General features: G+C 39.3%; 1 protein-coding gene across 1 annotated transcript in view; it reads left to right on the forward strand.

The window, feature by feature from the left end:
• Nucleotides 1-24,786, forward strand: part of cacna1bb (calcium channel, voltage-dependent, N type, alpha 1B subunit, b) — a 143,433-nt gene that overhangs the window by 99,726 nt on the left and 18,921 nt on the right. Inside the window, exons 31-44 of the mRNA XM_026297441.1 lie at nt 1,676-1,696; nt 4,892-4,988; nt 6,368-6,528; nt 6,732-6,869; nt 9,025-9,226; nt 9,755-9,919; nt 11,723-11,833; nt 13,090-13,182; nt 14,782-14,892; nt 15,778-15,843; nt 17,120-17,211; nt 17,363-17,513; nt 18,501-18,628; nt 19,780-19,876. Coding sequence (XP_026153226.1) covers nt 1,676-1,696; nt 4,892-4,988; nt 6,368-6,528; nt 6,732-6,869; nt 9,025-9,226; nt 9,755-9,919; nt 11,723-11,833; nt 13,090-13,182; nt 14,782-14,892; nt 15,778-15,843; nt 17,120-17,211; nt 17,363-17,513; nt 18,501-18,628; nt 19,780-19,876 — 1,633 coding nt within the window. The remainder of the gene's footprint in view (nt 1-1,675; nt 1,697-4,891; nt 4,989-6,367; nt 6,529-6,731; nt 6,870-9,024; nt 9,227-9,754; nt 9,920-11,722; nt 11,834-13,089; nt 13,183-14,781; nt 14,893-15,777; nt 15,844-17,119; nt 17,212-17,362; nt 17,514-18,500; nt 18,629-19,779; nt 19,877-24,786) is intronic.

The following is a 24,786-nucleotide window of genomic DNA, read 5'->3' on the forward strand; positions in this document are numbered from 1 at the left end:
ATGTGTTACATCTGTATTCAGGTTACATAAGTGCAATTATCTGTTTTCCATTTAATGGATATATTTTATGTGTCTGAGTAGGAACAATATATATTATGCTCAGTGGGGCAGCAGAGTGAATAAGAAAAATAATATACTGTCAGAAACCACAGTTTCAAAGGTTCCAGCTTTCATGAGAGTGAAAGATATTCTAGATATTCATGGCAACAAAAGATCTGAGTGCTGTTGGCCATAATAAGCTCCTGAATAAAAAGATACTAATTAAAACCTGTTGCATATAGCTATAACACATTTCTTTGTTGTTTATTTTTAGACACAAAGACTTACAGTAAATATAATACAAGATGATGTACCTTTCAGAATGTGAATAACAGCCTGTTTAGCAGGCTTTGTCCAGTATACCAAGCCATGTTCACCTGTACAGGTGGAATAAGATTCATTCATACAGAGATTATCAGATTAAACCTTGTTCCACTTCATCCCTCCCTCCCACATTCACTTCTGTCCATTGTTTTGTTCTTCCTGTCAACTTCCTTATCAACTGTGATTCATGGCATGCAAGCATGTTAATGGCTACATTCACATTTGTGAGACTTGGATCATATTAGGATATAGATCTCATTTTCAGTTAAAATAACACAGTCACCAAGCTAGCTTTCTGGCAGTGTCGGGACATTGTTAGAAAGAACTTGAACAGATAGGAGCTGTCAGGAGATTTTGGTTTGATAAGGACAAACTGTGAAATGGTAAAACAAATAACCAAATAACTAAATTAACTCTTTGCTGATTGTTTTTAAAAAAGCAGCAAACTAAACCACATGGTTATTACCATAATAACGATGACAAAACTCCTGTAACCTTAACTCGTTTCACTCGTCTGTAGGATCTCATTATAAAACTGATTTTCACATAGTTATTTGTAATGCTTCTGGAAGGCATAGATGAATTATGTTGTCCTATCAGGAGCATCAGAGCTTGTTGTGAACATTTCTGTATGTCAGTCCAGAGAGCATGGAGTCACACATTGTGTCTGGAGGACATGCACTAGCACCAGTCTCATTACAATTTGCTTAGGTGGTTTTTCAACTAGAGAAACAGCTATCAGTGAGCTCTATATCAGAGCTATTTTAATCACTGCAAAAACTGGAAAAGCTGGCAGCATGGATGAACCACTTGAAATGAAGCTATTGAAACAGTAGTGGCTTGGCATCAGGACTTCAGTGGCCATAGTACCCTACAGCATATGGAAACAGCCTAAAAATATCATTAAAACAGATCTGTAAAAACCACATGTGCAGGATAAAATATGTTATTTTCTGCAGTGTGAACGTAGTCATCCAATATATTCTTACCTCAGAGTGAAAATCTGCCCATGCTATCACAACTGTCATCTTGCTATGAATTTGATTTGTCCATGTTCATTTTATTCTTTCATTTGTACAGACTTGTTTATTACTTTGCTCTTTCACAGGGTAATTAGTTAAAGTGTTTCTATTTGTCTCTTATCTTTGTTTTCTCCTCAATGTGCTTTGATGTGGTCAATTTGAAAGGCCGAATAATGTCACTGTGCTCTGTCTTTCTTGAATGTTCATTTGCTCTGTTCGCGTGGGTGTTGTTTGCGTTTGTGTGCGTTTTTTTCTGTGTGTGTATGCTTATCATTGCTTTTTCTTATCAGATCGCAACAAAGTGTGGCCAGGTGGGAACTGTCCCTATCTACCTTTTGCTTATTGACCCCCGTGTCCCTATTTCCCACAAGCACAGAATATTTCTCTTACCAACCTTTCCAAGTAAACTCTATTAAAGGTGCTTGGAATGTGACCTTCCTCCTTCCTGTTTTCCCTTTCAGAAAAGTAACGTCTTGTCCCAATATTGGGACATCAAAGCATAAAAGACAATATTGGGAACTCTACCTTATAGCTTTCAGATGACCACGTGTTGAGTACCAGTTGTATCGCCACTAAAAAATCTTTACCTGTCATTTCACCTTCCTGTAAATCACGACGAAAGTGGGTTTAATTGGTTGAATAGCTAAGAGATCTGGACAGCAGTTTGATTCACTTCACTGCCCTTCAACTGCATCTCTCCTTCTTTATCCAGTGGACTTAACAGGCAGAAATTGATTAGGGATTATAGCTCCAGGATATATCATTTAGAAGGGGATGAAAATTGAACCACCTTTCAGCTTGATTTTATGTTCACACACCTCCAAAAGGTGTTTTCACCTTCTCTTAATTGCATTTTTTCTAAACAGCTGGAGGGAAATGCTGATCACCATTAATTCAGTAAACAGGTTCACACTGACAACTCCCAGTAATTGAAAGTAAAGAGCAAAATGGAGAAAAAATGTAAATGCGCTGCTGACTGTGCACTAGATAATCTGAAAATCCAACACCACTGATTTTTGTATTATTTCAATAATCAAAATAAATTGTGACAAAGAATTACGAAAAATACTATAAACATAAAAAGAAATAGTAGTTACAGTGGAACTTGAATATAGTTGCACATGGATTTTTTAAAATTTGCCATATAATTAAATCCTTGGGTTCCTGTGAAACCACTGGATAGGAGGAGCCTCATGTAGCCTGTTTTGCTGAGGTAGTATAGTGTTTCTGATTGGACATCAGGCTTCATGCACCCCTAACCCACATATACATGTACATATTAAATTTCCTTCTACTCTGTGCTTCTGAAAGCTATTAGGAGACTGTTCTTGCCATCTCAATGTGCTGAGGTCCTGAATAGTGAGGACTGGCAACGACTTTGCAGATTGCATGCCACGGTAACCAGATCATCCAAGCATGAGAGCTGCATGCCACTTTGTTAGACTTAATGTTTTCCATTGAGAAAGGAAAACGCTGCTGAGCCTAAAGTGTATGGAACCATGCTTCTTTCCTGTTAAAACATCCTACCACTACCACACACACACGTATAATGATTAATTAGACTAGTCACAACATGAACAGTTGGTTTTAGTACCCTAGTCTCCAGATACTCTCCATCGGCCACCGCCACCATTAATGATGCGTTTAAAAGACATGAAAATAAAGGCTGTGTATTAAATATAACCTGTAACCCCAAATATAACATAGTTACTTAATGACATCTCACTAGGGTAATTATAGCTAGCCAGGCATGCTAGTGTTTACAGTGTATATGAGAGCAGATAGATACACAGATAAATCCATTTCTTGCACTTGGCCTTTGGAAAAAAACACAAATCACCAAATTCTGTACCAAGTGTAGTAACACAACGCATCGCAGGTGTATTTAGATAACACCTTTCAGAGAAAGGGAATTAAGAAGAAAACCCACTTAACTGGAAAAACGGCCAAAAACAATAAAAGATAAAATTAATGGAGTTCCATTGTAGCACAATAAACATGTAAATATATAAGTATATTCATTTTCTCACATTCCGTCTTCTTGTCTTTATACAAGGAAAGTTCTTAATAAATACCAGTTTTACATCAATTGCTTTTTTATACTGGGACCTCAAGATACTGTGACCACCACTTTTTACTGCTCTCCTATTTGGATGAAATGATGAGCAGCTGTTGAACACATATTGAGTTACTATATGAGGATAAGTAATCTCCAAACAAACTGGATTAAGGGTGCATGTATTCTTATTAAATTATTAGCACCCCTTTAAAGTAGCTGTTTGTGTCTCTTGGAGGTGAAACCATTGGTTTATCAGTAATTCTATTCTACCCAGGTGACATCCTATGGGCCACTAACAGGGGCTTTTAGACTTTTATTTTTTCTAATATGTTTGTGTCCTTCTCTGCATCCTTCATGCATGAAATTGTTACTGCACACATCATTAGTTATATACACACTGCTGCTTTTTACATCTCTGGCTTCTTTAAAGTCAAGAAGAAAGAAATGAGAAAAACTTATTATCGAGAGTGACAGCCACATTGTGTGTACGTGTGACTAAGTTAATTATAAATCCGTCTCCCACTGTCCTTGGCCAATGTGAGTCTGAGTAAATGATGGTTATACTGTACGCTATTAGCGTAACTGCTAGCTTTTAAACCCCTGCTCCCACCTCCCACTCTGTGACCAGTTAACAATATGTATGACGTCTGCACTGACTGACAGCAGTGGTTCCTGTAAAGAAGCTGCCTCCTGCATGAGGAGGTGATTCTTTGTGTGTTTACTTTTAAAGTGTATTATTCTACAGTAACAACATGTTAACAAAAATAAAACCAAAGGAAAGAAAGAAAGGAGGTCAGAAGGAAAGATCGAAAGAAAAGATGAAAAATCGGCAAGAAAAAGCAAGTGAGTAATTACAGAAGAAAATAAAAGACTCAGAAAATAAAAGAAAAGAAAAAAGACAAGAAGGGAAGAGAGGAAAGAAATAAAAGGACAATAGTGTGACTCAAAAAGGATGGAAAGGAAGATGTAGGAGAAACAAAAGCAAAGTAAAGGTGGATGATGAAGAATATTGAAAAGATTAAAGAAATAAAATTGGATGAAAGAAAGGAAAGAAATGAAGACAAGGTTAGAAGAGAAGGAGCAATGGATGTAAGAAAGGATTAAAAGGAGACGTATGTATGCATGAGGTTAATGTGGTAAAGCAAAAAGCACAAGTTTCCTCTGCAGTGTAGAATAAAGTAGAACATTTAAAAAAGCATTTCTACATATTTACTTGGTTACATGTCACTACTTGTACACATAAGATAAATTTCCCTCTATTGTAGCATGTTTCTGCAGAATAACACACTGTGCATGTATGTGTTTTACTAACAGGTATTCCTCGCACACAGTATACCTGATGTACTAAAACTGGTTCTTGTTACTTGGGGTTTGAGTTGAAAAAGGGTTTATATGATTATCTCTCACATTACATTACCCAGATTAACTGTGCTCTCAATCTGTACAGAGGGACGAAAGGCAAGGACATCAACACCATTAAGTCCCTGAGGGTCCTCAGAGTCCTGCGGCCACTTAAGACTATTAAACGGCTGCCCAAGCTTAAGGTAAGGTCCTGTAGTCAGAGGCAGTAACACACTGTTTACAGTGTATCATGACTCAATCTTTCTATAGCTATAGAAACTTTGTTAAAGCAAATGTAAAGTCAATAATTGGCTAATTATTTCTTTTTATTATTTTTATTTCTTCATTATTAATAATTCTACACAAGCTTAAGGTAAGGTCCTGTAGTCAGAGGCAGTAACACACTGTTTACAGTGTATCATGACTCAATCTTTCTATAGCTATAGAAACTTTGTTAAAGCAAATGTAAAGTAAATAATTGGCTAATTATTTATTTTTATTATTTTTATTTATTTATTATTAGTAATTCTACACAGTGAAAAGTGTAAGAGGTGATGAATCAAGAATACCAAAAATATAGCCACTGTTGACACAAGAGGTGACAGCTTCCCTCTGGTGCTTGAAGGCAGCTGATCATCCACAAGTAATGAATCTGGCCATAAATGAACGGTCTGATTGGAGAAATAGCTGTAGGGTGGTTGAGGCAGATAAGAGCTGGCAGACAGCTGATCTTCCACAACTCTACCTGGATACTGGGACAGTCTTTTGACAGTAGACTGGACATAAGGAGGAAAACATGTGCTGTCCCCTCACTTTGGAGACAAAACCCTTGATGGCAATTATTCATTCAGTTGCATATTTATTGGTTAGTTTGCACACATGTCAGGATAGATAGACAAAGCACTTCATCACAGAGAGATCACAGCAGAAACTGGCAGAGGAAAATAGCTGGAGACAGAGTGACAGGCAGAGGGATACGAGACAGGTGTGTTCATGAAGCATGATTTGGTGATATACAGGTCAAACGATGTGTGGACATCGGGATTTAGTTGAAATGTGATTTATTTTACATATTGTATATCTAAAGATATAAAAAATGTTTTAGTGTTTACAGCATAAAAAATTGAAGCAGGTTTCAAATACAAATTAGAAGTACAGGGATTTAATTTAAAAGAGTCAGTTTGTGACCTTCATTCAAAAAGCAAGAGCACATTGCCTGTTAGTGCCTTCCAAGGCTGTATAACCACTGAAATGAGTATTTTCCACTACTATGGTTAAATGTTTGCTGAAGTTTAGTCAACAAAAACTGCTTGGTTTAGTTTAGGTAAAGATTCTCACATCTAAAATAAACAACAGTGACACTGAATGTTGGCAGGAGATGGGGAGATTGCAGTGCAACCAGAGGTATTATGTTAGACAATTTTCAGTTTTTCTCTGTATTGAAACAATTGATTTATATTTGTTTTTAAATAAAGCTAAAAATAAATTAGGAAGTTGCCCTGAGGGGAATGGAGTATAGTATATAAAATACTCGAACACCTTACAGTTACTGAAGTCTTGCGTGTATGTCAATATTTTCCAGGCGGTGTTCGACTGTGTTGTAAACTCTCTGAAGAACGTTCTCAACATCCTCATCGTCTACATCCTCTTCATGTTCATCTTCGCCGTCATCGCAGTGCAGCTGTTTAAGGGCAAATTCTTCTACTGCACTGATGAGTCCAAGGGTCTGGAGAAAGATTGCAGGTGCATCATTCAATCTTAACCTTTTTCAATTAAGAAGCAGATTTTCTGACACTCTACCATCATAACACTGTCTACAGCCACGACGACTGCCAGTGTTAACGCATGAACTGAAGCATTCTCATGAATAATTGTTTTATTCGTCTTATTTGTCTTGCCTTCTTTCCACTTTCACCTCATTTTGTCTCTCCTACCATCTCTGTCAGGGGTCAGTTTCTGGACTATGACAAGGATGACGTAGAGGCAAAACCCAGAGAGTGGAAAAAGTATGAGTTTCACTACGATAACGTCCTGTGGGCCTTCCTAACGCTCTTCACCGTCTCCACTGGAGAGGGCTGGCCAGTGTAAGCCACAACAAACCTCTATATCATTTTATTTGTCAAATTCTATGTATTTCATACATAGAATACCACTTTATTTTTGCTGTACACACAGAGATTTGCATGCTGAACATGGAACCAACAAATCAGAGAGAATTGGTTTGAGAATGGTTTAGGAAGCAAAAATGGCAACAAATTGTAGTGTAGCTGAAGGATTGTTGAATTATCTAGTCGTTTTTTTTTTTTTTTTTGTTAGAATTGCCTTCAGTCACACTCGGCACACCTGGAGGCAGACAGTACAGTGCAGATAAACCCAACAGATTTCTCCCAGGCTTAATTACTGTGCATTCTCTATAGATGCAGTCAAGGCTCATTGCATAGATGGCTTTGGTGTGCTGCTCTGTACCTGAGCTAAAGTACTATAAGCATATTCATCACCATCATCATCTCTGTAAAGGAAGGTTGACAGATGCTGGTCATGGTCATAGAAAATCCCAACATTACTAAACAAGTAGTGACAGCACAGTAACACAGTGACCACAAATAAGGACTCACAACTGTATTTTACCTGTACAGTATTTACTTTCATTAGTGATTTCAGATCCTTAAGTGTTTTCTTCCTGCCCTTATGACCATTGCTTTTTCCTTCCTTAATTAGAGAGGAGCAATCTTATTCTTACATGTTAATTAACAAAGGCCTAAATGTACAATCTTTCAGGTACTTACAGGGTTGACTCAGCTTAAACAAACAGATTATAGATTCCTTCTAATCTAAGTCTGTTTTCAAGTGTGCCTCTGGCAACGAACACACCAAAGCCTAACGATGGCATCACTTCATGTGGGGAGGACGTAGAGATGGGAAAGTTTCTGAGTGGTTGAAAGTGGTTGGATGATTGTAGAGTTGCTTGGTGAACAACTCACTTTGGCTGACATGACACATCCCGCTGTTTATGGTCTTCATCTAGCCATTTCGGCTGTGCAAGAGCTGTTGTGGCTCTGGCCCTTCCAACACAGGCACCAAGTGTAAACATACTTTATATTATCAGAAATAGTGTGGGCTGCCACCATAGCGTAGTCATTAGGCCCTGCTGGCTTGGACTATAACCCTAAATTTTAAGTACACAAATTTGTATGCAGATGTAGGTGTCTGATATCACCTGCATGCAGGTGCATTATTAGCATAGGTGAAAGATGGTGCAAGGATCATACTGTACATGCTGTATTACAAAAGTAACAGCAACACTTATGAAATCACTTTAGCTGTGCAAACATGTGGCCAATTAAGTTGCAGTAGCGGTGTAGCTTCCTGTATATATCTTCTTCATAGCATATTATTAGCATGCTGTTTGATCAGATGTAAACAATTCACAAAACCTGTCATCAGCATTTTTAACTGTCAAGACAAAATAGCAGTAATAGCATCATCCTTATCACCACTTCATTTGTGAAGCACTTTCCAAAAGTTAAAAAAAAAATGCTTCCCCCGCTGAAACAAAGACTCAGCTACAGATTAGTCCATAACCTGACTAATGGAAAGTGTACAGACAGTATGGAAGCCTGTGCCATGAAGCACTTGCTGATTTCACAGCAGTATTGTGAGCCCTTTTTGACACCTGTAATAATTTTAGACTTTGTAACTGGGACCACAAGCACACCTCCATATCCTCTGTCTCAGGCGGACACTGCTCTTGACTGTGCCTTGTCAAAGTCTTTCATTTCTAAATATCCTATGTGAGCACTGTTAGAAACCTCTGCAGGCAGATTGATTACCTGCATATTTCAGGACAGACTGATTTCATAGTTTCACTTCATTTCATCAGGCTCCCTTGAGTCTACATCCAGGAATAATTTTAATGAGTTATGTCTAATGTGCAGTAAAGCTGGAGGTGAGATGATTTGATGGTTCTCTTTGGATTGAAGTCATTTCAGGGATTTGGCATCTTTCCAAGGATCACTCAGCTTGGTGAAGAGCTGACAACTCAGGAATTTAGTGATATGCAATTGCTAAAGGTTGGAGGATAGGTGCCCTGCAGCAATAGAGGAGGGGAGGAATCAGAATTGATCGAACCTCTACAGATATTTCACAAGGTGTCACTCAGGCCTTTAGAGAATGCTGGGTGTTTCTGCATGGGTGGTTGTGTCTGACTCTATCCACAGTTCACTTTTTCTTTCTTTTCAGGGTCCTGAAGCACTCAGTAGATGCCACCTACGAGGATCAGGGCCCCAGCCCGGGGTTCCGCATGGAGACATCCATCTTCTATGTGGTCTACTTTGTCGTGTTTCCCTTCTTCTTTGTCAACATATTTGTGGCTTTGATCATCATCACCTTTCAGGAGCAAGGAGACAAGGCCATGTCAGAGTGTAGTCTGGAGAAGAATGAGGTGGGGGCATTAATTGGTGCACTTTCTTGTTTTGTTTTTTTTTTTTTTTCGTGGAAAACAGTGACTCCTTATGTGCAACAAGAACACATGCTGATTATGACTGCAGAAGCTCTTGTTTCTGAGAATGTTTGTCTCTTTTTTCTTTTAGAAATCAGAGCACATGCTGATCTACTTCTAAACATCTCTTCCAGGCAAATTACTTCTAACATGACTTACAATTCCCTCAAACAGAATGAAGCACTGGAAAAGAAAGCAGTGGGGTTTATCTTCCTCACTCTTTTCATCTCTGCTTCACAGGGACTTTGTTAAAATCACACAGTTTCTTCATCTGTAAACTATTGACTAATGAACAGACAGCATCTCATCTTTTCATATTACAAAGTGCTTAGACAATCCTCTAGTGGTGTACCAGCTGTCTTTCATATTATTAAATCAAATTTTTATGACTTTGGAAGAGAGCATGTGAAGTTCCTGTATCAAAGAGGATTCATCCACCGTCTGTTTTTCTTTTGTCTTTTTGCCAAACAGAGAGCTTGTATTGACTTTGCCATCAACGCAAAGCCGCTGACGAGATACATGCCACAGAATAAGCAGTCCTTCCAGTACAAAATGTGGAAATTTGTGGTGTCACCTCCGTTCGAGTACGCCATCATGACTTTAATTGCCCTCAACACAGTTGTGCTTATGATGAAGGTCAGTGATTCCTCCTGCTAATGAGGCAAAGCACCAGTTCCTCTCAGATACAGTTTCTCTCAACTAGAGACAGTAGTTTATTGGCTCAGTCACTCCTGCACAGTTCCCTATATTACACAACATGTTGTTGAAATATTACAGAAGCCGTTTCCATAAGATTGGACCAGGTTACAATTTAGTTCTTTATTCAGAGATGCAATTAAAACAGCAACACTGGTCTGGACTTGAGACATGGTTAAGAATTAAAACCTAAACACCGGGAGCAGCATCAGCAGCACACCACCGTGACATTTCTGGCAGACGCTGCTTCTCGCTATTAGAGAGAGGTGCTTGTGTCTTGGCAGCTCCTCTCCTCATCTACTCAGAGAAAATGAATGAAAGAACCAATTTGGGTAAAACAAGCTGTTGCCAGACAGGAGCTTTGTTAACCTGGAGGTTGTGTTTTCATTTATCTTATTTAACATTACGTGTTTACCTCTCTCATTGTATACTGCAGCACAGAAAAATGAAAATAATATTGACTATCCTGTTTACACTGCAGCTAACTTTAGTTTAAGTACTGTAGGTGCACTGTTTACAAGTTGGATAAGAAGATCGATAGCACTCTCACCATTCACAGTGTGTCCTTTAAATATAAGGCTACAACCAGCAGCTGGACAGAGAATCAGTGGTGGTGATAAAATTCAACAGCACCTCACCCACTAATGAACATGTTAATTCACTGTCACAGCTTAATTCATACTTAACCACATACATGCCTCAAAGAGCCAGTTCTGTTTTTTCCCCTTCTTAAATACAGATTTGCATAGGCTTTAACATACTACCATAAGGAATGTAACATCTGGAACAAATCTACTGAGTGAATGACTAACTCAACTCCAGGAGAGATGGCACATAAACCTGTCAGACATGTCTAAAACACACACACACACACACACACAAAGACAGAGAAGCCCAAAGGTTGCTGATAGCATGTGCTAAATGTTTAGCCAGATATATAACAACTAGCCTCATTGGATTGCTATTTGAGAGAACATTGATATTAAAGTCACTGTGGCATTATTACAATTCCTCAAAGAACGAATGACCAAATTGCCAAAGTGTCTGCTTACCAATGTATTAGTATAGAGGGGTTGGTATCCATTAACATCCATTTAAAACGTGACAGTGGATATTGCACAGGTCTCTCTAACACTTGGCTCACTGGAGTGCTGCTCATTATTTGTGAGCTCAGTGCTGCCCCTCTTGTCTGGAAACCTTATTACATCAGTCTGTCCCATTACATCAGTATTGTTGCAGTCCTTCTTCCTGCTGCAAAACATTTTCTGACGCCCTGAGTGACTAAAATATTGAGGCCTCTTCTGGATTAAGAAAGTGGGGCAGGCCTGGATGAGGGCTAACAATAACCAGCAGTCAATACAAACACATACAGGGACAGTTTCAGTGTCATAATCATCTGCCATTATCTGAGTGGCAAAACACAGCACCTACTGATATTGAGTGGATTAAAAATTCATCATTATGCAGCTGGACTTGACAGATCCATTTGCACCTTTAAAACAACTTGCTGGCATGCCTCTGAGCAGTTTAATAGAAGTGGTCTATAGTGCTTCTCAGATGCATTTACAGTACACTTACTGTTTTTAGTATTACATGGCTTTCTGATCTGTGTAAGAGAGATGAGGTGGTAAACAACAGTAAAAAGGACAGTGCTTTTATGTACTCACCGTGGCTCTTCTTTCATACTGTATCTTTCAACATATATACTATATATTGAGTGTATAATCTTCCTTCTGTCGTCAGTTCTACGGAGCTCCGGACCTATACGAGTCCATGCTGAAATACTTAAACATCGTCTTCACAGCACTCTTCACACTGGAGTGCATTCTCAAGATTATTGCCTTTGGCCCTCTGGTGAGTTGTCAGAACCATATGCTAGACTGTACAGTCTGCAAGCTCAAGTCAATTATTCACTGTTGTCTTGTGTTTCTGTTCATGCACATGAAGGAACAGTCAGAAAAATCAGACACTGACTCGGTGTAACTGCATTAAGCTGTAGCTGTGTACTTGTTGTACTCGTTAAATCCCAGTGAATGTTAAAAAGACTGATATGATTTTTAATAGTTAGTTTTTTTTGTGGCAGCATTTAGAGACTGGTAACACACTGATATGTAAAATGTATTCATTTTAAAACTTAGTGTTTTTGTATTTCGATTATTTGAAACTGAGAGGCTGCCGTGCATGAAATAATCTGTTGTGTTGTGTGTGTTTTCTAAAATGTGTTGGACCCAAGAGCAAAAACAGAACAAAGGTGTAAACTGTCTTTATTGACTGGGTGCACGCAAAAACAAAATATAAGCCACAGACTGCCTGACAATACAAAACAACCACATGAAACATGAAAACACCCAGAACTGAAGGAACAAAAAAATGAAATGGGCTGAATCTGTGAGAAGACACTGGCAAACAGGGAGTCACACAACTCACAACAAACTAATGAGGATCTGACAAAGAAACAATGTGACAGGCGGGTATGAGAGCAACAGCCAAGTAATAGCAAACAGGTGAATGAGCAGCATAAAGCAGTGAAATATAAACAAGGATCAAAGCAGATTTTGATGCACATTTTATTAATTTATACCATGTCAAAAAAAGGAAGTAAAGGCTAAAAAAAAATATTCAGGAATGAGGAGGTTGAACCAGTAACACAAACAGGATAAAGGGAAGAGTGCACAAAAAGGAATAGATTTTCTCCCACCATGGGTCCTCCTGGCCTGCAGCAAGGCTTTTCATCTCTCGCTTCATTCCATTTATGAGGCTCATTTATTAAATAGCTTTTCTCACACTCACTTACCTCCACCTGTTTAGCTGTTAAGCCCAGACTGATGGGCTCGCATCTGCTGGTACGTATAAACACTCAGCTGCTGCATCTCTTCAGACTTCAACTGCAGGGCCTGATAGTAGCCTTTGCTTTCAGGAACTGGATGATTGACTAGTCTGAAAGGGTCCAGGCTGTAGGCAGCGGCTCAGCAGTTGGTTAATGCAGGAGGTTGTGACAGCATTTATCACTATGTGTCGTATATGCACATACAGATTTGTGTCCCAGAGGTGATGTCAAGGTTTTCTTTCTCCTGTGCAGCCTAATCGCTGTGTCTTCTTTGTCTTTTTAGAACTACCTGAAGGCAGCGTGGAATGTCTTTGACTTTGTCACTGTGCTTGGAAGCATCACAGACATCTTGGTCACAGAGATTAAGGTAAGAGCTGTAGCCATTAACCCTTCTCTGCCACCAGTATCTTTGGTGCCATTACTTTGACCAAACTCCTACTGCATGTTCAGAGCTGCAGGTGCTTGTGCCAGGGCAGCATAGATGTAGATTTAGTCCAATCAAGAGAAGGAAAGTAGTTTGTATGTAATAATCCCCATTACATTTCCATGTAAAGATTATTTTCACTATCAGTTATGTCACAGTTAATTTCTGAGAGATTTATAATTTAATTGATTTATAAACTGTTTCATGCATATTAAGTCAGAAAATTGTTCAAAATGTCAATCATAGTTCCAAGCTGACATCTACAAATCACCGTTTCAACAGTTTAGAACTCCAATAAATTCATTTTACAGTTATGAAAAAAGAAAGACAATCCTCAAGAATCCTCAAGGTTGTTGCAATTGTTGCAGTGTCCATTAACGAGCATACAATTATTTGACAAATTGTTTCAGCACTAACAAACATGTCATTGTTTTACCAATTGAGTCACTGATTTACCAAATCTGAATAAACCACTTCGGTCTCTGCATCATGGATGTAGAAGTCATGCTTTGCTATGCTCTCACAGTTTCAGTCCTCCAATAAAATGCTCAGGCAAGAAAATAAAACCACAAATACTGAAATCATAAAAATCAATAAATAAAACAAAGGTGGACGCAGAACTACAGGAGGTACCTTGATGCCGTGACAGTTTGGAACATTTAGTGTTTTCTATTGCATTAGAGCAGGACAAAAGCATTTGATTATGGAAACAGGGGACTGAGGCTGGGTACTGTTGCTTTCTGTGTGGCTCTGTCTTTGTTACTTTCTCTTCATGTGATTGTTAGTCTTCTTTCCTGTCTCTTCTCTCTTGCTTTCCTTCTGTTTTTTTTTTTTTTCACTTTTGCTGTTTCCATCTTCTGCTGTGTCTTTCCTGGTGCCTGTGCCCTCACTCTGCCCCTTCTGTCACAACTGACACCTCTAGACGGTAAGTGGCTTCTCTTGTTGCCCGCTGATTTTGTCAATTCCCCCGTCGGTGTATCATTCTCTCCCACAGTCTTAGTTTAAAAGTGTCTACCCACTGAATCCTCACTGTGTTATGACCCATTAAACTGTTAGAAATGTATGTTTTAACAGGTACATAATCATTCTGGGCAATTTCAGCTGTATTAGATTACATTAGCTCAACCCTCTGGCATGTTTTTTGTGCTTGTTATTAATGAGCCTGACAGACTCACCTCCAGGCATTTTTTGTAGTGCAAATGTAAGTAGTCACTTGACATATTTAAAGGAAATTTTGACATGTGATCCAGCCATTACCTGTGCTGCATGGATTTTGAGAAACACGGAGGGTCAGAGTCTTTTTTTGAACTGTAGCCACCACAAGAGCAAATAACAGTCACAGTCACTATCTCAGTTACTATCTCACTTCCATAGCCAGAACACTACTGGCCATACCAGTAGGGGCATGTTTTATTGCTAATGACTTTTACTTACTTTTTATTTGTAAAAACATAAATGTGTTTGTTCTTAAAACATACACATTGTTGCTTTTAATCATTTTAAGTTAGGTATACTACAATAACTCAGAGAGTTGTTTTCTCCCAGGACAAGATGATCAACCTGAGTTTCCTGAGGCTGTTCAGAGCCGCTCGTCTCATCAAGCTGCTGCGGCAGGGCTACACCATCCGCATCCTGCTGTGGACCTTCGTTCAGTCCTTCAAAGTGAGGAAACACACTCAATAGCCTAAACATGGAGACTTAACAGTATATGCCCCTGGGCAGACATGTAAAACATGTCCTGAATAACCAACTGTATTTACTGTATGTAGTATATGTTTTACAGAAACAGAGGACAGTAATGTATTCTGGATGACTGAGAAACTCCACCATGAATTTATTCTGGAAAGACCCAAGTGGATAAGAATGAAGATGTTTTTTAGAGTTTTTAGCATTGACCCCTTTGGTCAGACTGATTTGTAGCTGAATAAATAGAGCTCACACCAAACTTAAACAGCAGAATAGAAGATTCGAAAGCAGATGGAGACACGCTGCAGAATCCTTGTGTTACTGTTGAGATCAAACCAAATAGGTTTTACTAGACAGAGGTTTGGATTTTCACACAGAGCTGGTTTGCTTTCTAAATCCCTTAGGACAAGTACAGTTAAATGCAGAGCTCCAGGCTGAAGCTGAGGGAATTTACCAGCTTTAATGTCAGTGGTGAGAGCTTTTAAGCTCAATAAAAATGGACAGTAGCTGCAGAGTGTTAAAGGTGGCTGTTTAATTATAACGAATGTTCAACTCCTCCTCACAGCTATAAATAACCAGTTAAAAGAGTAAACTCCACAGGTCAGATTGACTGGAATAAGACTGTAAAATTTTACAAGGGAGCTAGTCCTCTGTGTGTGTTTGTGTGTGTGTGTGTGTGTGTGTGTGTGGGTGTGGGTGTGCATGTGCGAGTATGTGTTTGTAGGAGAGATCGAATAAGAGGCAAAGTGCTTGAAGGGTTATGTGTCTGATACTTACAGTAACTGTATGTGTTCGTGTTCGAGAGAGATTTGCATGTGTGGAACCCCTAAAGTAGCATATTGTATTTATGTTTGTTTTCAGGCTCTGCCATATGTCTGCCTGCTCATTGCCATGCTGTTCTTCATTTACGCCATAATTGGAATGCAGGTAAGTTGTTCTATGACCAGCTCAAGGGAAGACTGCTTAGACATTTTTGTTTATATATACACAGGCACCAGGGAAGACACACACACATATCATCATCATCACACATTTAAAGGGGAATCTTTATATCAGTCCAACCTTATAATGTTCAGGTTTTTTTCAGTCAAGAATTTGATCCACTTTCTTTGCGTGGTCCTGGTTTGTGCCATTGTTGTGTCCAAGTCCTGTACTGTATTGTGAGCCGTTATTTGTTGTTTGCAGTACAACACCACAGACATCTGCCTCGAACATTACCATATAGCTGAATCAACATGTTTCTGACCTAGTCCTTATTTCCCATCATATTATACTGTATGTAAGAACTTTTTTGCTGAAAAAGTAACCAGCTGACATTGATATACAAGGTCAAAATGCTACATGCACATGTGACTGCTGTCAGGTCTCCTGGGTCCAGCAGTCGGTGGTTGTTTGGCCTCAGGATGGACAGGCCTTTGGCCAAATACATATTTAAATAAAAAGAGGCCTCTGAATTGTTTTACTGGAGTCACAGTGGGACATCAGACTTTGTGGCAGTTATCCACTTCCTGTCACTCTCTCCATTATGTCTAAATTGACATCAATGTACATTCACGTATACCACACCTTCATGGCATCCCCTGGCAGTTTTAAGATAGTGTTTGTACATAGTAAGAAAAAAGTGGAGAAAAATAAATCAAGACAATGTAAAACGTTATATAAGATGATAAAATTTAGCAAAATCGGAGCTGAAAAGCATGCAGGAAAAACATATGCACATGTTTTTTGAACACATCTTTTGGATGCGCAACTATTGAATAGTATTAGATTAAGTTTTTATACCCACAACAAATTGGTGACATATATTGCTCTCAATTTTTTTTTTAACGTTTTATGTTCTGGCTTGGGTTTGGGTCTCTCACCTGTTGGCTTCATCTGGGTCAGCTCCTAAATCCCTGAAAATCTGGTTTAATAACCTCCATAGTATTATATATTCAGGACAAAATAAGTATCATCATATCAATAATTTTAATATATCTAATATAAAGTTTGTACCAAGTTTAACGGTCAGAAACTGTGGGTGTCATTTGATCTCATTTGACTAACTGGTACACAGAAGTATATGATGTCATGTCTTTCCAGAAGAGCTGCTTTTCAGTGGCAAAACACTTTATATGACAGTAGTTCACTATAAGAGTAATGTATGGCTTCACATTTTGAAGTTTGCTTTCAGTAAACACCAGTTGCTCTCTTGCTGTCTCAGGTGTTTGGTAACATCGAGCTAAATGAAGACACAGCCGTAAATCTCCATAACAACTTCCAGACCTTTTTTCAGGCCTTGACCCTTCTCTTCAGGTAATCCAACTTCCATATTACAAACATTCTCACACCACAAACAATCCAGTAACTGTTGGTATCTGTCACTCCTGCTCCCATCACTACTGAGTAATATTTACATCCGCTTTGTGCACATGTGTACCTTTACCTTAAACTGTGTGTTTTTCAGGAGCGCGACAGGTGAAGCATGGCATGAGATCATGTTATCCTGTCTCAGTAACCGGCCGTGTGATAAACTCTCAGGACTTGTAGGGAAGGAGTGTGGAAGTGACTTTGCATACTTCTACTTTGTCTCCTTCATTTTCCTCTGCTCCTTCCTGGTCAGTATGAATAGACATATTTTAAGTCCCCGAGTACCCAAAAGCTGTCACATTTCCTTCTGTGAGAATCCTCTGTTTGCACTTTACAGTGAACAAGATCTTTCACAGAGCAGACTCAGAAAAATTCTGCCAGTTAGAAAATTTGAAAATTTGGAAGAAAATACTAATGAAATAAAGTGACACAATCACTATAAGTAACCTAAGACAGCACTTAAACCAGTGTCTGCAATGTACAATAAATGGTATCAGAATTGCACAAGCAGCTTTGCATTGCTAATTTGATACAATTTGTAAAACACTAATCAAAATAATGCACATATCTGCTTATTGACTAAAATGCTCAAAAGATGCATAACCATTGAAGCAGTCTTTTCAATAGAAATACTTCACGGTATTATTATCATACGGTCTGAATAACAGTATTTATACTTGTGAATTACAAAATAGCTTCCACTAGTATAGTCCTTTTTCTCATTTTTGAAATTTGAATAACTTAATTTAATTCACATGTTCTCCCTGTGCTTTTGTGGGTTTTCTCCAGGTACTCTGGTTTCCAAAAACCACAGTCCAAAAACATGTATGTCAGGTTGATTGGTGACTCTAAATTGCCCATAGGAGTGAGTGTGAGTGTGTGAAGTTGTTTGTCTCTATGTGGCCCTGTGATGGACTGGTGACCTGTCCAGGGTGGACCCCTGCCTTTCACCCAAAGAGAGCTGGGATAGGCTCCAGCTGATCCCTGTGACCCTGGTTAACCCTCTGGAGTCGACGCACGCGCCGGCGCGTTTTGACGCATCTTTTCCTGATAAGGCCGAAACAAACTTAAATTACTCCGTCAATTCTGATCGTACAGATAAAAGAAGTATCCAGGCCCCCAAAACCCCCTCAGACCCCAGAGGGTTAAGGAATAAGTGGGTATAGATGATGGATGGATAAATTATTTTATTTTATTTTTTAACATTTTTTTGCCCTAATGATTCCATTCACCAGATGTTGAACCTTTTCGTTGCTGTCATCATGGACAACTTTGAGTACCTCACCAGGGATGCCTCTATCCTGGGGCCTCATCATCTTGATGAATTCATCCGTGTGTGGGCGGAGTATGACCCTGCTGCCTGGTAAGCACTTCTGTCACTCTCTGACTGGTACAGTTACACTCCCCTATGTTAGTCAGTTCTAGTGTTAAAGAGGATAAGGTTTGTTTTTGAAAGAGAGGGAAACAGGAAACTCATAGTGGCTTCTGAGTTCCAGCAGGATGACTCTGTGACGTGGAACTGGGAAAATCCTGTCTTACCACTGGCGGCTGAATGACATTAAGCCTGAGCCCAAACTGCTGGCTGTGGCTGGTGATGAGCCCCCTGTCGGCTGGACTGATGCATGTAAATCCAGCGTTCCGCCCAGTGTCCACTCACCCATCCTTGCCGCTAAGCTGGCAGGCTCCTAAGCTTCTCAGCCTGTCACTGTGGTGTGGAGAGAAACTCTTTTTATCCCTGCAACAAGGGAATACAGGTTTATGTCACTGCCCTCTCTGCCCTACACATCCACACTGTTTAACTTAACTAAAGCACAATGTAGGTTTGAAGTGAGAAAGTGTGAGGCGTAATCTGTCTCAGATTATGTAAGGCTCATTAAATTTTAACCAAGGCTTCCCAGGAGCCTTGTCAGTGAGTCAGGACTCCAGGAAAGGTGTGAGATGTGAAATTGCCATCACCTGACAGACATTACGGGGGAGGAATTATTATTTATTCCCTTGAATATAAATGAGCTGCTTTCAGAAGTGCCGACAGTAACGTTCAGCATATTTTCAACTGCTTTAACTCTTCATTATGTCAAGTTCCAGCAAAGAATATCTTTAAGGCTTACGTCTTTAGTTTTAACTGAATTTCACACATTTCTTTCAAAGAAGGAGCAGATCTTTAAAAACAAATTTCTCATGGATTGTTTGTCTGTTATGCATTCAAATGTTTTAGTTATGTCTTCTGCACAAAGATTATGACCCCTTGAGTTGACAGTAAAAACAGACTGTAGCCATGTCCTGATGACTGATGGGAATTTGGGGATTTTAGAGGGAGGTTTGCATCTTTTAACATTCAAAATGAAGTCTAGTTACAGAAAATGGAGCTCTGAGTATAGTTCATTATTTGTACTGCTACTTCTCAATATTTAAATGTTAATGCTTGCAAACTAATGACAGATTACTATAGACTAATATTATATGTAATACAATAAACTGTGACCTAACCTCTTGAACATGTCTAATCTTTTTCAGTGGGAGGATATGCTATCAGGATATGTACAAATTGTTGCGTTTTATCTCTCCTCCCCTGGGCCTGGGGAAGAAGTGCCCTAACAGGGTGGCTTATAAGGTTTGCACTCCCACACAGTCCTTTTGTTTTCAAAGGGACTGTGATGGTTTCAGACTGTGGATGTCTGTTCTCATTCCCTGCAGTGCCAGAGAATGACCTGACCACACATGCATACAAACATGCATCGATCCTTCACTAACCAGCTGGCAGGTAACCATGGCGAGTGCAGGAAACAATGCCGCAAGTCAGGCTCAAACTAAAGGCATCGGATGCGATGTAACATAATATATTTTCCTGCTTCCGAACACGGTAGTGAATGAAGAGTACGAAGTGAAGAGAGAGCATTGTGTGCTTTGTTTCCACTTTGGTTACTGCTGATGTCTCTTAGCATGCAGGAGCTGAGGGCATCTTAAAGGAATACTCCATTGCAAAGTTTTCAGTCTATCTTTTCAACACCAGCCCTAGTGACAGATGGCTCTGAAAGGTTTGTAGCTGTTCCTTTAAATGGGATGATAGCTCTAGTCAGCTTGAATTATAGATCATAGCAGTACGTATATGACGTATATGAGTGATGGCCAAAAAATAAACTGTAGAAAGAAAACACCAAAACATCTATAGAAGTAGTTCTTGCAGAATAACCCCCCAGCTGTTTCATGTAGTCAGTGCCTTTGTGAAACTATACCTTTCTGAACGCAGAACAATATCTATGTAAAGTAATGACTATTAATGCTTCATTACTGAGCCCATAATACATGAGCATTATTGTCTTCCTCTGGCTGAGATTCTCAATAAAGGTCTTGAGATTTGGATAGTGCTTGTAACCCTCATTGTTTTACATGATTGTGTGGGGGAAGATATTTTTGGAGGTAAACAGCGGAAGGAGGGGGAAACCCTGCTAACAATTTATTTATTTATTTAGTTATTCTGAAACATACTGATAGTAAGAATCATCATTAGAGAGGTAGATGATATAGAAGCTGGATTGTCATTGGGATTTCCAAGCTACTATAACTTTTTAGACCAACTTTCGTGCCTACGGGTGTTTGATAAAATATATTTCCAGTGGAGTATTCCTTTAAAGGATCCCTCCATCATCAGCGTCTCTGTATAGGTAGTCCTTCGGAGGCTCTTCCCCTCCTCCTCCCTGTGGGGTCCATTTTTGAATCTGTAAATCCAGCTATGATGGCATTTCAGATCATTATATACTGGAAATCTTGTTGACAAGGATTTCTGTGTTTTCCTCTTTTTTTTTTTAATTATCCCCTCCCATTCTCTCTTTTGGATTTTCCACTTTCTGTAAATTCCCCTTTTAATTCCAACCTCCACCCTACCTGGGAAATCTCCATCCCTCATTCCATGGCCTCCTGCTGTCTTTGCCCCGGGAAGTGGCCGCATGACTTTCTGTGATATGTATAAGATGCTTCGCGACATGTCCCCTCCGCTGGGTTTGGGAAAGAAATGTCCACCTCGAGTTGCCTATAAGGTAGAATCACTCCTTCCTCCTCCTTCCCCTCAGTCCTACAGTCACTGCTGATTCCCCGCTTCCACCTGTCAACCATCTTCAGGCTTCTGTCAATGTGTCGCTGTCAGTTTCTTCTGGCCTGCTCGTGTTGTTCTTTCTGTTTATCTGTGAATCTCTGTGGCCTTGTCCTGCTCCATGAGGGTTTGAGATACATTCCGTATGGCCATGTAACACTAATAAATAAAAGTAGATCAGAGAGCAGAGCAAAACATTTATACACATAGTTTATGGTCACATTTGTTTTTCTGTTTGGTAGCAGTAGCTAGACTAATAAATATGGTTTATGTTAATATTAGGTTCATGTTAATACAGAGCTTTTAGCCTCTTTTAGCTTTTTGTTTTGGTTGTGCAGCAGTCTCAGGACACTCGTTAACTTTCTGTAGAGCAAACATCCTCTGAAAAATGCACTCTATGCCACGTTCCAAGCACCAGCTAGCAGACAGAGAAGCAACTAGCAGGTGAAGGAAGTGAAACACCTTGGAGCTTCTGTAAAGAGCTAGATTTTGCCTTAGGAGCCAGTTTAGACCAAGTCCTACTTATGACTTCAGGAGTGTACTCTGACTTATTCCTATTGTTCAACCTTTAGAGCTAAACATTTTTTCTTTCTTTCCCCTGTCTGTGTTGTAGAATCTGGAGAATCAGAGCAGCCAGTAGTCCAGTGTGGCTGCATGCATGTATTAGTCATTTTTCTTTATTATAATTTATCATCATCTTTTAAGATGGTTACACACTCCAAGCTAACAAAGGGCGATACACACTGACAGCACAGATGCATCTGGTCCATTCTCCCTAAATAAACAACCATGCCTCGCTTGGGTTGGGTTGGGCTGTGTCATATTCCAGGTGTTCAGCCCCAGTCCACCCATGTTAGTTTCAAAACAAGGTTGTGTCTTCCAATGTTTTTTGTGATCTCACAGATGTCTGCAGTCTACCTTAAATAATTCTGTATTTGCCTGAAGTGAAACCAGTGTGTCCGTAATCTGTGCTAGACTCTGCTCTGAGAGCTTTGTTCACTATTGGCAGTATCTTAAGCTCTTTGAGGTAGTCATCTGGAATGGTTTTAGCAGGTCTGTCTTGTCAAAGGTTAATTGGTGGTGTTCATACTGCATTTCCTCTAGATTACTACTCTAGTAATCCATATTAGGGCAAGAACCAGTCAGTTAGGTAAGGTGAAATTACATAAAGGTCAATCAATCTGGAAAATTTCAAGAGCTTTAAAAGTTTGAAGCTTCCAAAGATGAAACTGGCTCCAATAAGGACCAACTCCAAGAACAAGAGTTACCTTGTCACATTACCAGCCTCAGAAATCACCAAATAACAGCACCTCAAACAGAGCCAACACTGACTTCAGCTGTCTGGAGGAGACTGTGTGAAGCAGACCTTCATTCTCGATATGATGCAGTGAAACCATTACTAAGGCAGACCAAGAGGACGAAGAGAATTGCTGGGGTCAAATAATACAAAGAACAGTTATTAGACCAGTGGAAATCTGCACTTTGGTCTGAAGAGTCCAAATTTGAGATTTTTGTACCACCTGCCATGTCATGGTGAGATGAAGAGAAAGTGAATAGACGGGTCCCACAGTGAAGCATGGAAGAGGAGGTATAATGCTTGATTTGCTGGTAACACTGTTAGTGATTAATTCAAAATGCAAGGCACACTTACCCAGCATGGCTACCACAACATTCTTCAGTGACACATCTTCCCATCTGGTTTGAGCTCAGTGGGATCAATTGTTTCTCAACAGGACAATGACCTGAAACACAACTGCAAGCTCTGTAAGGGCTAATTGAACAAGTAGGGTGACGGAGTGCTACATCAGATGAACTGGCCTCCACAGTCACCAGACCTAAACACAGCTGAAATGAGTTTGAGATGAATTGGTGGTCAACATATGTGGGTACAGCTTCAACAAAACTGGAAAAGCATTCCAGGTGACTACAGCAATAACTTCAATTCAGATGAAATGTTAATAATATGTAAAGTTGCTTTCAAAGGTACTTTGTACAATCTAAAACTTGAAACATAATTTACTTTATTTTAACAACCGCCCCCCAACCCCTCCTTCCGCTGCTTAGCATGCAGACTTAATGTGAGTGGTTCCAGCGCATACACAGCTGTCGAAATGAATCAGATTTAAAACAGTCCTGCCCTTGCCCCAGTTGAAAATGTCTGGAACTGACGTGGTCACATCTCCAAATATAACTTGTTTTTGTGAATCAACAGGGAAAGACATAAACAAAGACACAGAGAGAGCACTTGAGACCAGGACTAGCATTTTTCCCCAGCACTATTTTTTGATTATTCTTTCTCCCATTACATTGCTATGGATCATGATCCTTGCTAACCTCCTCTCTTACTGAATACATCTTACTGTCCCTGTTACCCTCGAGGTCACTGTTTTGTCTTCAGGCTAAGCTTCACTGCTAAGCTTTTCTTTTTTTTTTTTGAATGATCATTTTCTCACCCTAGGGATTTCTATCCTTTCTTCTCCTTCCTCTAACTTCACTTTGTGTAAGTCTGTGTGGTAATGTTGTGTTTTTGTCTGCAAGCATGTGTTCTTTGGACCTTGTCTGCACTCAAACTAAATGCACCCCTTTACATGCACATATGCTTTCCAGAAAAAGCACTAACTACCTCTCTTTCTCCACTCATTTCTTGCCTCTCATCTCTTCAACTTTTCATCTGTATTGTTATACTCCCACAGTGCTTTTGCTTCTCCTTTTCCTTATCTCTCTTTTGCCTCTGTTCAGCTTAAAATGGGAACTATCAGCTACAGTTTTCATTTTTTTTGGCAAATATTTCTGTTTTTTTGTTTGTTTTTTTTTTGCTTTTGCCTCCTGCTGTTCTCTTTTGATTTTTTTAAAATTAGATGTTCTTTATCCAGCACATGCCTCTTCCACCCCTCCAGCCTCACTGTGAATGTGTTGTACTAATTCAAGCATGCATGTGTGTATGAATCATTTCATTGCAGCATTGATCCAGAAGCCCTGTATGGCATGGATTTATGCCATGCAGTTTCTACTTTTTGCAATCAATGCTTGATGATTTTTTTAAGCTTTATAATGTACGGTAAAATTAATGGTTAATTAATAAAAACTCAGCTTTTTTTTTTCACCTTGGAATTGTTCCTAATAATTACTAGGTTTTTATACTAAACAGTGCACTGCAATATACAACTATCAATGACTAATTCTGAAGTAATTAACCAATTCATCATTTTGTCAATAATGCCATTAAAATCGAGCTAATGGTGGCATTTTTAAATTGCTTTTGTTAAATTTGCAGTGCTAAAAACAGAATAAAGCAGTGCATGCTCATGTTGGAGAAGCTGCAAAAGTTTGGCATTTTTACTTCAATGAATCAAAAAGTTGATGAGAAGGGGTCAGAACGGGTCAGAACTAAATTTTAGACAATAATTTCAGAAATGTCTTAAGTCACATAGATT

This window comes from Mastacembelus armatus, chromosome 12, assembly GCF_900324485.2.
Source record: "Mastacembelus armatus chromosome 12, fMasArm1.2, whole genome shotgun sequence".
NCBI lineage: Eukaryota > Metazoa > Chordata > Actinopteri > Synbranchiformes > Mastacembelidae > Mastacembelus > Mastacembelus armatus.